Here is a 15,728-nt window from a genome sequence, read left to right as displayed (position 1 = left end):
TTTTCTTCCATTAGATTTTTGAAGACTATGAGAAACTGCTTCAGTCTGAGAATTATGTGACTAAGAGACAGTCTTTAAAGGTAATATCAAATGTCTTTAAGTTCCTGTAAGTTGACAGCTTCTTAGCAAATGATATCTGTTAGTGAACAAGTTAATACAGAAAAATTAAAGTATCCATTTTCTTGTAACTTGAGAAGTATGTTTTATATTTTGACTATACCTCGTGGCAAAATAATACTAGTGTACTGCTTCTCTTTACTTTTTGAAAGTAACAATATAAATAATAAGTACATGTTAATTCAGAATTTGGAATATTTCTACTTGGGAAGAACACAAACCTAAGCTAACTTCAGCTGACCCACATTTGTCTTCTGAGGGGTGTTTTGAGAGATGAAAAGAAACTACTTGGAGTGAAGACGTGAGTGACTGTGAGGGGGAAGACAGAAAGACACTTGTAACCCTCTTCAGTGTATCTTGAGGCAGAAAGAAATGATCCTGAATCTCTCCTACATCTTTCTCTAAACTAGACTTGGTTGTTTAACAGAGAAGGGAAGAGAAAACAGTTATAGTGACAAAATCTGCCATATACAGGACTGGGGGCATGGTCAAGTGGTAAAGCACTTGCTTAGCAAGTGCAAGGCCCAAAGTTCAAACTGCCCAAAAAAAAAAAAAAAAAAGCCACATACAATGCAAAAATTTTAATTTCCCTCTGAGTTATAAACTCATGACTGTTAAGTTCTTAATACCTTATTTTTTGAACGGGCAAACAGCTATTTACTATGAAATGGTGTTTCCATAGAGTGGTAATGTTATGGAACTCCTGTTTTTAGAAGAAGCATTTATCTCCCAGATTCATAACATTCTTTTTTTATCACATTTCATTGCTAAGTCCTATCCTCTGAGCACTTTAGTCAGCTCATGTTTACTACTATAGGTTGTTTTAAATACCTTTACTATTGAATACCACATGGTCAAATTACATTTACCTATCTAAATTGCTTTTTTGGTTTGGGCAGTATTGGGATTTCAGCTCAGGGCCTAGCACTTGCTAGACAGGCACTGTTCCACTTGAGCCATGTCCCCAGCCCTCAAATTAGATTTATAACAAAGACTCAGCAATATGAAACATGGTTATTCTCTTAAGAATTAAAAGAATAGTTTCAAAAAGTCAGCTGGACTAGTGGATTAGGGGTATGGCTTACAGAGAGAGCACTGGCCAGCATGCACAAGGCCTTGGGTTCAATCCCCAACACCACCAAAATCATACAGTCTAACACATTGATGTGAGAAGACTACAAAATTGCCAGGATTATACTTAATCTGGAAGGAAGTTAAAAGCTATAGAGGAAAAAAGACAAAATCAACTCCCAGTTATCCACAGTAGCTTAGTTGGGTGAACTGTTGGAGAGGACATGTGTGGAAGGTGACAGGATATTCATTTAGTCAACAGATATTTACCTGCAAATGTGCTCAGCATTTTGGTGGCAGCCAGAACCACCTCTGTGTACCTCACATTCTTTTAGAGGAGAGCAGACATAGACAAATGCATACATGATTTTCAAGTGGCTTTAAGTATTAAAAAGAAAAGTTAAGCCTGGAGTGGTAGCACACAACTTAATCCCAGATACTTGGGAGACAGAGGGAGAAAGATCTTGAGTTCAAGATCAGCCCAGGCAATTAGCTGAAACTTTATCTCAAAAACAAAATACAAACAAAAGAGCTGGGGGCATGGCTTAAGTGGTAGTATAGCAAAGCAAAGGTCCTGGTTCAATCCCTAGTACTACAATAAGAAAAAGAAGAAGAAAAGTTAAACAGGGTAAGGGGACATGTTAAAATAGACTTTGGAATATTTCTGCTAAGAAAGGAGACCAAATATAAGCTAACTTAATTAGAACCACAACTCTAACCTAGGGAATTTTTTTTAGAGCTGAAAAGAAAATAGTTACTGAGGGAATAGTGTGTGTATATTTCAAGGTAGCTGAAGTGGTAGCAAGGTGTGTCCAATAAGTTGACTTATGAATAGAGCCCTAAATGTGTGAAAAATTAAAACTGAATAACTGTGTGTGTGTGTGTGTGTGTGTGTGAAACTAAATGGCATTTGCTCTTTGAATTCATGTCTCCTATGAAATGTCAGTGGAAATGCCAGGGAGCCCAACACAGTAAAGCCACTTGTGTCCCTGAGTTGTCTGCTCTCTTTAGTGAATGGAAAGATAGCCATTTGGCCAAGGGAGATGACCAAGTACCAGAAGGGTGGGACATGGGCTAGAGCTGCACCACTGCCCTTCAGATCACTCTCCTATAGTCAAAAGAATGTTTCTGGAAGATAATACTAGTGGTTGTTTTTAGTGAAGCAATTTGAAAGATCTTCCAGCTTGCTAAATAGCACATTTGTATTTTTACATTAGGATGATGTCATTCATAAGACAGTGAATTTATTTCTAAATATCAAATACAATTTTAAGCTAAGACAATAAATTAAATCTGTTTTGTGCCACATTTTTTAGCATTTACTTTATCCATGATTTCACCTTAGCCATGACCTACTTTCCCATGTGTTTGTACCCAGCTGTTCCAGCTTCAGCCCTTAACCATCAGGTCAGTTTTAGCCTGTCAGTCAGCACTCTTTATTGAAATTCCCCTTTGCGTAGAAACCCACACAAGGTGACTGGCTAAAGAAGCAGGTGCTGCTGACAGTGCTGAGCTTGTAATAGTAAGTGCTGTGCATGGAACTGACCTCCTGGCAGAGGCAGTGGCCCCAGTACCATACCCTCTCACATCCAGATAATATGCTAAGAGAAGACTACGGTAAGGGTGCATCTTCTTGCCTCAGCTGACTGCTACAGAATGGAATTCTTTTGAAGGGCCCGTAAGGACAGCCAGAACAAGAGAGTCTGTGTTAGAAGACAGTGATCTGGGTATGGTTGTGCATGCCTGTAATCCCAATTCTTGGAAGGCTGTGGCAGGAGGATTGAGTGTTCCAGGCTAGCCTGGGCTACATAGTGAAACCCTGCCTCAGACAGAGACGGACAGACAGAAATATATCCTGGAGGAGGGGTGCCAAGTGGACTAGTAAACAGAGGTGACAGTGTCTAAAGAGCCAGCATATAAGAAAGGACTTACAAATTTTCCAAGTCCTCACTCTTTTCGTTGTGAGTCTGTCAGATACTGGACCAAAGTAGAGAGAACTACGAGGACTGAACCAAATTGGGAGGGGAGAAGGTGACGCCACATTCTTTAGAATTTACCCTTTTACCATTTTCAGCAGTGTCAAGAACTTTCACAGAGTTTTTGCTACGATTGTCTCCAGGAAGTTAGGCAAAGTCACAAAGCCACCATCATCTCCCTCCTGGGTCCTCATCCTGCATTTTCTTTCTCACTGTCCTGTCATCTCCCTGGTGCTCTCAGTCTCTTCTCTGGCTGTCTTCACCTTACCTTGCTGTCTTCCCCCATTCATATCTGTAAAGTGGTTAGAGCAGAAACTTGCTCATGGTAAGAACTGTAGACCTTTTATTTATTCAATTCTTCATCTGTTTGTTTGCTGTTGTTTGTTTTGTGGTGCTGGAGGTGGAACCCACAGCCTCATCCATGTTAAACAGGCATCCTACCACTGGGCCACTTTCCTAGCCCAGAACTATAGACATTTGTTCAATAAATCACACCAAGTTCTACAAAGTAAATATGCCGTCATTATATCAAGATGCTTTATCCCCAGACTTCAGACGCTGGAAAGGATTGATGTGTTCATGGACATGGGGTATCAGTGACATTGGTTCCTACCAGCATGCATTTGCATTTAGAAACAGAAGCCAGTGAGAGTGTGACTGGTACAGTGTCATACAAACTTGAAGAGTAGCAAAGGGAAGTGAAGACTCCTCCCTTACTGCTATCTGCCCTCTAGAGCTGGCTCCATCATCTGACCTCCCTTCCCTTAATTGTGATTCTCTAGCTCCAGATCCGGAGCAGATCCAGACCCTTGAACCTGGTACTGAAAGTCCTTGAAATGCTCTCTCTCCAAACTGGTTGTGTTTCCTACTTACTTATAGCTGCCTCAGTCCCCTCCAGAGGGATCTTTCCTGTTCTGTAGTTATCCACCCAGAACTACCGCACTGGCTGCTTTTCCTGCCCAAACTCCTTTACAGTTAGATGTCTCATACGTATTTGATTTACAGCATGTTAAAGCTGAGTACTGGTTGTGTAGTGAAGAGAGAAAGAGAGAGAGAGACAGAGAGAGAGAGAGAGAGAGAGAGAGAAAGCATAGGTAAAGAAAATTTTATTTGTTTTGCTTTTTGTTTGTCCTGGGGTTTGAACTCAAGGGCCTTGCACTAGCTAGGCAGGTACTCTACCACATGAGCCAGGCCCCCAGCCCTTCTTGCTTTAGTTATTTTTTTTAATAGAATCTTGAGTTTATACCCAGGTCAGCCTGGACTGTGATCCTATTTATGCTCCTAGTGTAGTAGGGCTGACAGGTGCATACCACCACACCCAGCTTTTTATGATTGGGATGGAGTCTTGCAAAGTTTTTGTCCAGGTTGGCCTTAAACTGAGATCCTCCTTGATACCTTGAGTAGCTAGAATTCCAGGTGTGAGCCACCATGCCCAACCAAGTTGACTTTTTTAAATGCTGAATTATAGGCAGAGATGTTGCTAAAATGGTCTTATACCCTATTCAAGGGAAGAAAAAGGTAGGACAGTGTGAAATGGGTTCACTTGTGAACATCAAGCAGACTAAATGTTGCTTACTGTTTTTTCTGATAGCAAAATGTTGTTTCAGAGTACTCTGTTGATGCAGTTTTGTTTTTTTTCTATTGAAATCAGACCTGTGATAGCAGTAGATTCTATTCTGACATAACTGCATGCATCCTGTAAGATTTTTCAGGTAGATGTCTTGTAATTATAGGAGATAAGAGTGGTTAGGTTACTATAATAGTAAATAACTTTGCAAGTCATAAAGTGGTTGAAGTACTAGGCTATTTTCTTATTCCAAAGTATTGCTACCTGCTATCTTTTGTTAATCATATTTTAAATTTTCATAGACGGTGTTGGTCTTATTCCTGGTGTCAATAAAGAGTAATTAACAGAGAAATTCTTTTCCCTCATGTGACATATCTTAGGAATTTATTTCTTATCTTCTGCAGTGACCTGGCATTTAATTCAAGATTATAATTCAAAAGAAACTTGGATGAATTTTTTGGCTTTGGTCAATCTCATTAAAACATTAAGTTTTCTCTTTTTTTAAACCTCTTAGTTCTACTTGTGGTTTTACTACTACTACTGTGAGGCATATAAAATATGAAATTTAAATAGACAAAATGTGGATTTTTTTTCCATGTACCTAGCAGTACTGCTTTATAATGCTTTATATTAGAATGGAATGCTGTGGGTTTTATCATTGCAAATATTAGTGTAACCGGGAGTTCTAGGCCATAGGCCCAACTTCACAGGTTCTACATGTCAGGTTTCCTGTCACTCATCCCTATTGCTATGCCAAATAAAGAGATGAACAGTGGTGAAGGGCAAAGAAAGGAGATTTATTACATGGCTTGGGCACCCAGGTAAGAGACAAAGTAAACACTTTGCTCATCTTTGGGATACAGACATGAGCTTGAGGCTTAATAAAAAAGTGTGGCTTGGTTGATCACTATCTCAGTTCTGGTCCTGCAAGAGGACCCTAATTCCCCAACAACATGCACATTCATCACAGTGAAGATGTAAGGGGCACAGACATGAGACAGGTTTGGACTATGTCCTAATGGAATGTACATCTAGGCCAGTGTGCGAATAACTGCACTGTGACACAAGGTGAGTGCACACCGGAACAGGGAACACAGAGGCAGGTAAGGGAGGAGACAGCGGGAGAAGAAGTGGGGCTCCCTTAACACAGCTTTCCAGCTGGTCCTGGAAGGTGGGGATGGTTTGGACAGGTAGACAGGAGATGAGGCCTTTCTCGAATTGGAACAAGGGGAGAGAACCACAGAGGCAGAAGAAGAGGAAAACAGAGCCAGGGAACCAAGGAAAAGAAGGAAGCAGGAGAAATGAGTCCCAGTCCCCAAGGGCTTTGAAAGCCATCCAAAGGTGTTGGATTTTTCCACTAAATTCATGGAAATCTAGAAATGTGTTTATTCATTTACATTATAAGTGGAGTTAGTAAGTAGCATGTGCAGCTGGTTTTCAGGAAGATGCCTTAGGCATAACGTGCAGAGTGGACAATACTGGCGAGGACTGGGGAGAGCACTGCATGCTGTTGGGTTTGTCCAGATGAAAGGCAGTGAGGGTTTGAATAAGGAAGCTGGCAGTAAAAGCGTAACAGAGGATGTTCAGGAACAGTGGAAATCAGAGAATTGGCAGTCCTGGACATCGAGTTGATGTGAGGAGTAAGGGGGAAAAAAGGAACTGAGGAAAATTTCAGATTTCTGCCATAGGGGATTGGCAGGTCTCTGTCATCAACAAGAGAAAAAAGAAATTGGCTTTAGAGGTGCTAAGGGTCATGGACCAGCAAGCTGTCCAGGAGGGACTGTGTCGTGGGCAGACTGAAGTTGAGACTAGAAGTGTGGATTTGGGAGGCATCTTCTCCGTGTCCTAGTTGCGCCATGAATGTAGATGAGACTGTGGGAGGGAAAGGTGTACAGCTTGGACACTTCACACACACATAGTGCAGAGGAAGGAGAACCAGTGAAAGAGGCACAAAGGAGGAAGCTGCAAGAGGAGAGAAACCAGAAGTGTTCGGTTAGTGTAGGTGCTGCACGGCCATTAAAGAGAATGAAGACTAGCAATTGCATTACACATTACCGTATGTATGAGAATAGCTAGTGACCTGCTAACATCCAATAGTGCTCATCCTTTTTTCAGGTTTTACAAACATTATTTTCATGCACTAAAATAACTTTCACATGTGTAGTTCTTATTTGTTAAATAGGTAAAAGATGCATCATAGGCAGGATAGTTGTTTACTGACAAAAATATGCACGTGCATGCACGCGCACCTGCATACGCACGTCTGGGATTCTGCTGTGATACACAGCTTACCCCCACCCACTGTACTTCCTTCTCCCATCCAGGATTTCTCTAGCCGTTCATGCAATGTATTATTGTCCTGAGGCTTCCAGGAGAAGTCCGGTGAACAGACACTTGGAAGAGAAGTGTATCTTACCTGTAAGATTATGTGAGAGTGCATTTCAGCAGAATTGCTACCCCTGCAATGAGAACCAGTTTCTCAGAACTGAATGCAGACTCTCAGCTATTTCACTCTGGGTATTTTAATTTTGTTTTAGAGTGATGTTGCTTTGGGGGAGCTATGAATTGATCACCATAAGATGTTTTGCTTTACTTTTTAACAAAAACTTCCTGCACTTAAAAAGCTCAGCATGGATTGAGAGTTAATGAATTTTTTTTTTCTGGCTTTAGATCGGGTTTTATAACAAAAGTCAAGGGAAAGTACAAGTCAAATGCACTACATTAATTCAGGGATTGTAGAGTCCATTTTGTTAATGAGAAGCAAGATAATGAAAGCGAGTGATGACCGTGCTCTGCCCAGGGTATGTGAAAGACCCATGATGGTTGGAGGCACGCTTGCTCTAAAAACCATTGACTGGTGGCTTTTGGGAAGCTCACACCCTGATACCAGAAGACCCTTGCCAACTCCCAGAAGTCATGGAATGAGATCTCAGCTCCAGGTTGGCTACTCTGCCTGAGAAACCACCAATTTGGGCTCACTACAAAACCAGTGTGGCCAAGGCAGGCTTGAAGTGACTTTGCAAAGAAGTTTTATGCAGAGAGAATAAGGGTACTGCCCCAGTGGATGCTGAAGAAATGGAGGATGTGAAAATTTGTTGAGTTGCTGAGTGCGTGTCACTATCAGAGGTCAGGTTCAAGGACTATGGGAAACAGCAGGAGAAAGTGAAGAACAGACTTCCTTTCAAATGAGTTCTGAGGACTTGAATAATGTCTTCCCAGAAATCAAATTAGACAAGAAGTATCCCTATTAGCCTCACCAGCCAATTGAGAGTTACAGAATTAAGTCTGACAGGAAGCACTGGACATTTTTCAAAAATCATATAATAAATAAAATAAGTGATGAAAATAAATTATTACTGACATTAGAAAAACCATGTGAATAACAGTGACTCTTTGCTGTTTTCTTTTTGTTTTGGGTTTTTATGTTTTAGAAGTTTAAGGTTCAAACTCAGGGCCTCATGCTTGCTAGGCAGGTGTTCTTCCACTTGAGCCATGCTCCCAGCCCCTTTTTGCAGCTGGTTTTTTTGTTTTTTGTTTTTTTGGATAAGATCTCAAGTTTTTGCCTAGGAACTGGCCTCAGACTTGGATTCTCCAACCTACAGGTTCCCATGTAGCTGAGACTGCATGTATGACACCATGCCCAATTTATTTGTTAAGATGGGCTCACACTAAGTTTTTGCTTGGGTTTACCTTGAACCCTGATCCTCTCCATCTCTGCCTCCTGAGTATCTGGGATTACAGACGTGAGCCACCACTTGGGCTTTTTTCTTTGAGATGGGTCTCACTGTGTTGCCTAGGCTGGCCTCAAACTCCTCTTGCCTCAGTCTACCAAGTAGCTGGAACCACAGGTGAGGACCACCACACCCAGCTTTTTAAGATGCCCTAACCAACTCTTCTATTTTTCCTGGTACCAGCTTGCATTGATATTTTGTTCTTTGATGAGAAAAATTGAGCTGCATTTGCATGATGAGGTGACTGTGAGGCCAATAATGGCTGGACTTGTGTTTTCTTGTAGCTGCTAGGTGAGCTGATCCTGGACCGCCACAACTTCGCCATTATGACCAAGTACGTCAGCAAGCCCGAGAACTTGAAGCTCATGATGAATCTCCTGCGGGATAAAAGCCCCAACATCCAGTTTGAAGCCTTCCACGTCTTTAAGGTAAAGGGCACATTGCAGAAACAGTGCTGCAGCTCCCACCAGTTTTTTCCTTTGGCAGTACTGGGGTTTGAACTCAGAGCCTCACACTTGCTAGGCAGGCCCTCTACCACTTGAGCTACTCTGCCAGCCCTTCCCCCAGTTTCAGATAGCAACTCCCTGCTTTTTACTTTCCTTTATGCTTGAGAGAAAATTAAATAGGCAGTCTTTTCGTTTTGCATGATTTAGATTTAGAACTGTTTTAATGAATGCCTGTGCATTTGAAAAAAGTTTGCGTTTGCTAACTAATACACATCTCTAAACATTTTCTTTTAAAATATTTATAGACTGCATTCTCCACTGGTCTAATTACATCCAGTCATTACTTGAGTGCTGCAGTTAGGCAGGCTTGCCTCTGACCATTACATATGAATTATAAATTCAGAGAAATGACATGTCCACAGCAACTTGCCCTAACCTCAGGGGCTGCCACCTGATACCTGCAGTTAAGACTATAAAGCTATTTTCAAGTTCAAATCCACTGAAAGATAAATGAGGTTGTCCCTCCTGATGAGATCTCTCTAGTACTTGCCAAAAATCAAATAGAAAATCCAATGAAGCTAAGCTTGTGGAAGCCCCTGTGTGCTGCTCTAGAACTCAGTGTTTTGTTTTTTTGTGTGTGGGGTACTGGTGTTTGAACTCAGATCCTTGTGCTTGCCAGGCAGGTGCCCTACCCCTTGTGCCAGGCCTCCAGCCCTCTGTGCTTTAGTTATTTTTCAAATGAAGTCTCACATTTTTACTGGGGCTGACCTGGACCACTATCCTCATTATGCCTCCTACATAGTGAGGATTACAGAAGCCTACCACCGTGCCAAGCTTATTGGTTGAGATGTGGTCTCACTAACTTTTTGCCTGGGCTGGCCTCAAACCACAATCTTCCCAAACTCTGCCTCCCAAGTAGCTGAGATTACAAATATGAACCATCACACCTGGCCCTCAGTACTTCTTTCTCTCTTAAAAGAAAGTCTCATGTTTTCCTACTGAGAAAATAAGTGATGCCTTTTCCCAGAAGTTACTAAAATAACCAGAGATTGAGCTAGATCTCAGGTCCCCAGTGTCAACCTCTGAACATTTTGCTTTCTGAGGTCTTCTTCTCTTTGAACTTGAAGGGAAACCCTGATGGTACAAGCAGCACCTGCTGCTGCTCCTTTATTGCTAACTTAGAGAAGTGGAGTTTTCCTAATATTTTCTTTTGATATAAGGGTAATAAAATCACTACCCAGAAACTTTAAATAATAGATTTAAATGTATGTTTGAAGCCAGGCGCTGGTGGCTCACGCCTGTAATCCTAGCTACTTAAGAGGCAGAGATCAGGAAGATTGCACTTCAAAGCCAGCCTGGACAAATAGTTCCATGATACCCTATCTTGAAAAACTCTTCACAAAAATAGGCCTAGTGGAGTGGCTCAAGGTGAAGGCCCTGAGTTCAAGCCCAGTACTGCAAATAAATAAATAAATGTATGTGTGAAAATTTTAATCTGTAATCCCATACTCCTAATTATTGTAAACATTTTAGTAAATTTTATTTTCCATGCACGTGTTATTGTATCTACATCATACAAGCGATAGCTATCCTGATTTTATCACTTAGCGCTATGTAATCTTTAAAGCAAGTAGCTTTGTTGCCATCACAATTTATCACTAGGTGTATTTATTCTGGTTACTGAAGTCAGTGATATTTAAGTTACTTCTACTTTTGCTACTCCTGAGTAATGTTGCAATACACCATTTATGCATCTGGCCAGATTTAGGATTGATAAATATCTAGAGTAGCATTAAGTGTTTGCAAATTCCAGGAACTTTTTTGGTCTTTATGTTGTATATTCAGTAATGGAATTTATAAATCTATAAGTGGGAAACAGACTCCCACTTACAGACATTATAGGGTAATGAGAGCTGGGTGTTGTGGTGCATGTCTAAACTCCCAGCACTCACGAGACTCAGACCGGAGGATCTTGAATTTGAAGCCAGTCTGGATTACATAGCAAAACCCTGTCTCAAAAAGTAAAAAAGAAAAAAAAAAATTAGTCTTTCTGTCACCAGCTATTTATTATCCACTAGGATAATTCAAATCCTAACTTAATTTATAAGTTCCATTCAATCCAGTTGAAATCCTAATAGGACTTTTCCTGCAGTTTGACAGCTGATTATAAAATTTGCATGGTTCAGGTGTCACTTGTTATCCATGGCTATTTTGAAGAAGGAGGTGGGGGACTCTATCCTGCCAGATATTACTATCTGAGCTGTAGCTCAGTTACAGAAACATTTTGTTGAGTGGCACTTGAAGTTTGAAAACACGCAAATGACATTATGATAGATTCATACATATGCAGTTATAGTCCAAAAACATATATAGAAATGACATGAAATGAACACCAAATTCAGGACAGTGATCAGCTCAGGAGAGGGGTGGGAGCAGAATGAAAGACACCTGGCAAAGTGTCCAGCAGCCTTCAAGGACATTTTTAGTCCTTGTCCTTGTGTCTCTGTTAGAGTTATTTCATAAAAATAAGCAAATTGTATGAAACCAAGACATAGTGCTATAGGAAAGTGATAGGCCTTCTTCTTAAGACCTTTCTGACCGAAGAGATTGTTGTAGAATGCTGTGTGTCATGTCACTCAGTCCCCACGGAAGTGTACTCTATCATCCCAGAGGAGATCAAGCCTCATATAATTTTGTTCAAAAAGACAGTGCTATAGAAGGATTCAGTAGGTGGCAAAATAAAATAACCTGCTTCCATCCTCAGAAGATCAGCATTTGAGCTCTCTAATTGTTGCACAGAGTAAGGACTTTTAAAAATAGTTGGCCACTTGTTTGCTTATACATGTGTAAATTCAGCCTACCCTGTACCCTAATGATGTTCCTTCCACAGGAGTATAAATTCAATTGTTTATTTCCCCAAAATAATATTTTGCTATTTAGGAAAAAAATAGCAGCTGAGAATTTTTTCAGTTTTTTATTAGTAGTTTTTCCTCCAGAGCACCCTCTGAAAAGGTGCAGAAAATATGGCACCCAGTACCACCAGGTCCATGGACCTTCGTGAGATGCCCTTTCCCAGCTCAGAAGCCCTGACCAGCAAGGTGGCGTGATGGGAAAACCCTGGAGAGAAGTCCAAAGACCCAGGTCTTTGTTCTGCCTCAATTGCCAGCAGCGAATTTAGACATACCCATCTGGGTCCAGTTCCTCATTTGCAAAACAAGAGAGTTAAGTTAAAGTCTGTACTCTAGTTCTAAGATAATGGGTCATGAGACTATGTCATTGCAGTCCTAGCTGATCTTCCCCTTTTCTTCCCCTTTTACCTTCCTTAACAACCTGTTGTTTCTTCCTACCAAACCCTGGAAGGGGTGACTTGTGACATTGGACTTACACCCAGAACTCCTGGACTCAGGCACCACCAGCACCAGGAATGGTCCTGAGTGTTCCACTGTCACTCCTGGTCATTGCCACAATAACCTTTTCCATGAAAACAAAAGGCCTATTCCAGCTTCTTCAAAATACAAAAGCCAACCCAACAACCTGTAGCCAGGATCCTGCTTTACCTGTTCTAAGCCTCACCTAGAGAGTGAAAGTAGTATCTTCTTCCCAGGGTGGTTGTAAGGAAAGGACACAGGCATATTAACTGTTTAGCACAATGCCCAGTGAGTAGCAAGCCCTCTCAGGCAGTGTGTGGGACTCAAGTCCTGACTATATCTTGTAAGTAGTGATCAGCTCACTTGGCATACAAAGAATCTATAAATGGTGTGTTTAAAAACACATGCTTAAGTGAAAAAGCAGGTTACAAACTATTATGTACAGAATGCAAGCCCATTTTTGTTTAAAATATATTTATATATAGCTATGCAAACAGAAAATAACAATAAAGGATTTGCACCACATATTCACAGAGGTTACCCTTGGGTAAAGGAGTCAAGTGATTTTTTTTTTTTGGTGCTGGGGACCAACCCAGGGCCTTGCACATGCTAGGCAAGTGTTCACCCATGAGCTATAGGCCCAGCCTGATAAGTGATTTTTTACTTGCTTCTTTGTGCTTTTCTTCATCTCCCTAGTTTTCCACATTCATCACTTGTATATGCAAAGTAATGACAGAATGGTGGCAGTAGGGGGAGGATTGCAGGCGATTCTAGAGGTTTCTAGAACATCCTGAACTTCCGGCCTGCTGACTTCTGCCATCCTCACTTTCTTCCCAGGGTTTTCTTCCTCCCTAGATGTGCAGTGAGGCCCATCTAGGCCTAGTGCGACACATCAGTGCTCATAGACCCACAAACTAGATCAGAAAGGCAGGGGTCAGGTCCTTGTTTCTTAAACAGGAGAAACAAGTTAGCTGTCCCTGATTGGTACTAACGAGTATTATATAAAAATATTCCAAGTTTTTATTAACCATGTTGGTATTCATTTGAATAAGGATATGGTTGCTTTATTTTACACTTCCATGTGATGGAATTTTGTGTGAATAACTTCCAGGTAACATATCCAAAGCATTCCCGGCCTATGGCACACATCACTGATAGGCCTACAAAGCTGGGGACAGACCCTCTGGTTCCTTATCTGGCTCAGGTCCCTCTTGGCAAGAGAGAGAAAGAAATCAGTGACTGAGTATACAAGACAGAGATTTTTAAATTTTTCGTAAAAAGCACTCAAGTTTAAAATGGAAAAGAATATATATTTTGTTTTTTAAATTAGAAATGTATGAGTTGTGGTCATGATATTCGCCTTTCTGTAATTGTGCTTGGGAAGTCCATGAATCACTTCTTTTATTTATTTACTTTGGTAGGACTATTTGCTGCAGAGCTTCACTCTTGCAAAGTAGACTCTACCACTTTACTTGAGACACACCTCCAGTTCCCATTAATCACATTTCTGAGACTTGTTATATAAATTAAGAGGCACAGATAATAAGACTGTAATTTACAAAGAAGTCACAGGCAGTTTCATTTGTTTACCTTGTTTTAGGTGCTTTGAAAATAGCATTTTCTTTATTTTTTATTGTTTTAGTAAATGAGGACAGTGGGGAAAACCCCAAGAAGCTACTCTGGACATGGAAGTCAAAGGATTCAGTTTACCACACCTGGAGTTAGAAGCTCTTTCCTGGGGATCAGTGGTCCACCTGAGTCCTGACAAGTCCCTCAGTGTCCCAGGGCCCCCCAGGGAGCATGATGCACCAGGACAGTAGATGAACCTAGTGAGCAACCACCTTCAGAGGTAGCAGAGTTCAGGAGCCATTAAAAAAACAGAAATCAGGAGAATTTCAGAACTTAAAAACCTCAGAACATTTTTCTGAGGTTGACGGTACTGTGTGTGGACTCAGAGGACTTGATCCAATGATGCCAGTCTGCAAATTCCACAACAGTTTTGAAACAGAAGCTTAGTGTGTCCAATATAGTTAATCTTTTTTTTTTTTTAAGAAATACCATTGTGAGTTATTTATGTAGTTACCACAAAATGCCAGACAATTTTTAGCCAGAATTTCACTGCAACTCCCTTGTAAACAGACGCTAACCAGAGACAGTTTGGCCCAGTGTGTGATTTCCTAACATGCTAATAGATGTTATAAACATCAGGCATTTTGTGTAATGGTATAAACAAGCCTGGAATACTTTTTTTTTTTTTTTTAGTAAGTAACAGTGTTAGTTTATTATAGTAAAATTCATGTACCCATGAAATTCACTGTATTATTGTACATTTTATTTTTTTTTTAAAGTTGCTTATTCAAATTTATATATATATATATATTTTTTTGTTCATTTATTCACATGTGCATGCAGTGTTTGGGTCATTTCTCCACCCCACCCCCTTCCCCCACCCTTCCCCCCCTCCCCTCCTCAGTTTCAGGCAGGACCCATTCTGCCCTTGTGACTGATTTTGTTGAAGAAAAGACATAAGCATAATAAGAAAGACAAAGTGTTTTTGCTAGTTGAGTTAAGAGTAGCTATACACATGTGCCCATGTGTTACGACCCGTGTTGATTCAACTCTAAGTGATCTCTGTATTGGTTCCTGATCCCCTGCTAGTGATAACCTGTTGTTTTAAGGTTTCTGTATTAGTTCCTCTGGAGTGGGGACATCAAACACTTTCATGTTTTGGGTTTTCTACCTATTCCTATATCTCCCGTATGTGCTCTCCCCTTTCTTGTGATCCAAGTCCAACCACATTGCTGCATTTGGCCTAGATCTAAAGTCCGCATATGAGGGAGAACATACGATTTTTGGTCTTCTGAGCCTGGCTGACCTCACTCAGAATGATGTTCTCCAGTTCCATCCATTTACTTGCAAATGATAACATTTCATTTTTCTTCATGGCTGAGTAAAATTCCATTGTGTCATACATTTAAAGTGTACAATTCAGTGGCATTTAGTATATTTACAGTGTTGTGCACCTGTCACTACTTGTAGTGACAGAACGGTTCATCAACCCAAAAGGAAACCCTATACTCATTAAGCAGTCCCTCTCATCCCCTGTCCTAGCCCTTGGCTTTCTCGTTCTGTGGATCTGCCTATTTTAGATAATTTTGTATAAATGGAATAAAATCCATGTTGTGACATGATAGATCAGTATGTTGTTCCTATTAACTGCCACATAATATTCCCTTGCATGAAGATCTAGTCATCAGTTGATAGGTACTTGGTGTTAACACTTTGGGCTAGTGTGAATAGTCACTGTGAACATTAGAGCACAAGCTTTGTTTAAATAAATATTTTCCATTTGTAGGAATGGAATTGTTCAGTGATGTGGTAATTCAGTGTTTAACTTACTGAGGAAATACCACACTTCTCCAGAGACTGCACCCTGTATGTTACCACCAGCC

General features: G+C 40.7%; 2 protein-coding genes and 1 pseudogene across 9 annotated transcripts in view; 2 read left to right on the top strand and 1 right to left on the bottom strand.

Moving 5' to 3' along the window:
* Positions 1 to 15,728, bottom strand: part of Cdadc1 (cytidine and dCMP deaminase domain containing 1) — a 77,820-nt gene that overhangs the window by 1,162 nt on the left and 60,930 nt on the right. The window lies entirely within an intron of this gene.
* Cab39l (calcium binding protein 39 like) overlaps positions 1 to 15,728 on the top strand; it is a 126,631-nt gene that overhangs the window by 104,296 nt on the left and 6,607 nt on the right. For 7 of the 8 annotated variants that reach the window (XM_074043431.1, XM_074043430.1, XM_020170868.2 and 4 more), the window contains 2 exons: positions 15 to 80; positions 8,747 to 8,890. In XM_074043431.1, the coding sequence (XP_073899532.1) occupies positions 15 to 80; positions 8,747 to 8,890 (210 nt within the window). The remainder of the gene's footprint in view (positions 1 to 14; positions 81 to 8,746; positions 8,891 to 15,728) is intronic. The other variant, XM_074043432.1, reaches the window with a different exon arrangement.
* Positions 93 to 8,731, top strand: LOC141411464 (ATP synthase peripheral stalk subunit d, mitochondrial pseudogene; annotated as a pseudogene).

Source organism: Castor canadensis, chromosome 10, assembly GCF_047511655.1.
Source record: "Castor canadensis chromosome 10, mCasCan1.hap1v2, whole genome shotgun sequence".
Classification (NCBI taxonomy): Eukaryota; Metazoa; Chordata; class Mammalia; order Rodentia; family Castoridae; genus Castor; species Castor canadensis.
Note: the sequence above shows the minus strand (reverse complement) of the source record. Positions and strands in the feature narration are given on the sequence as shown.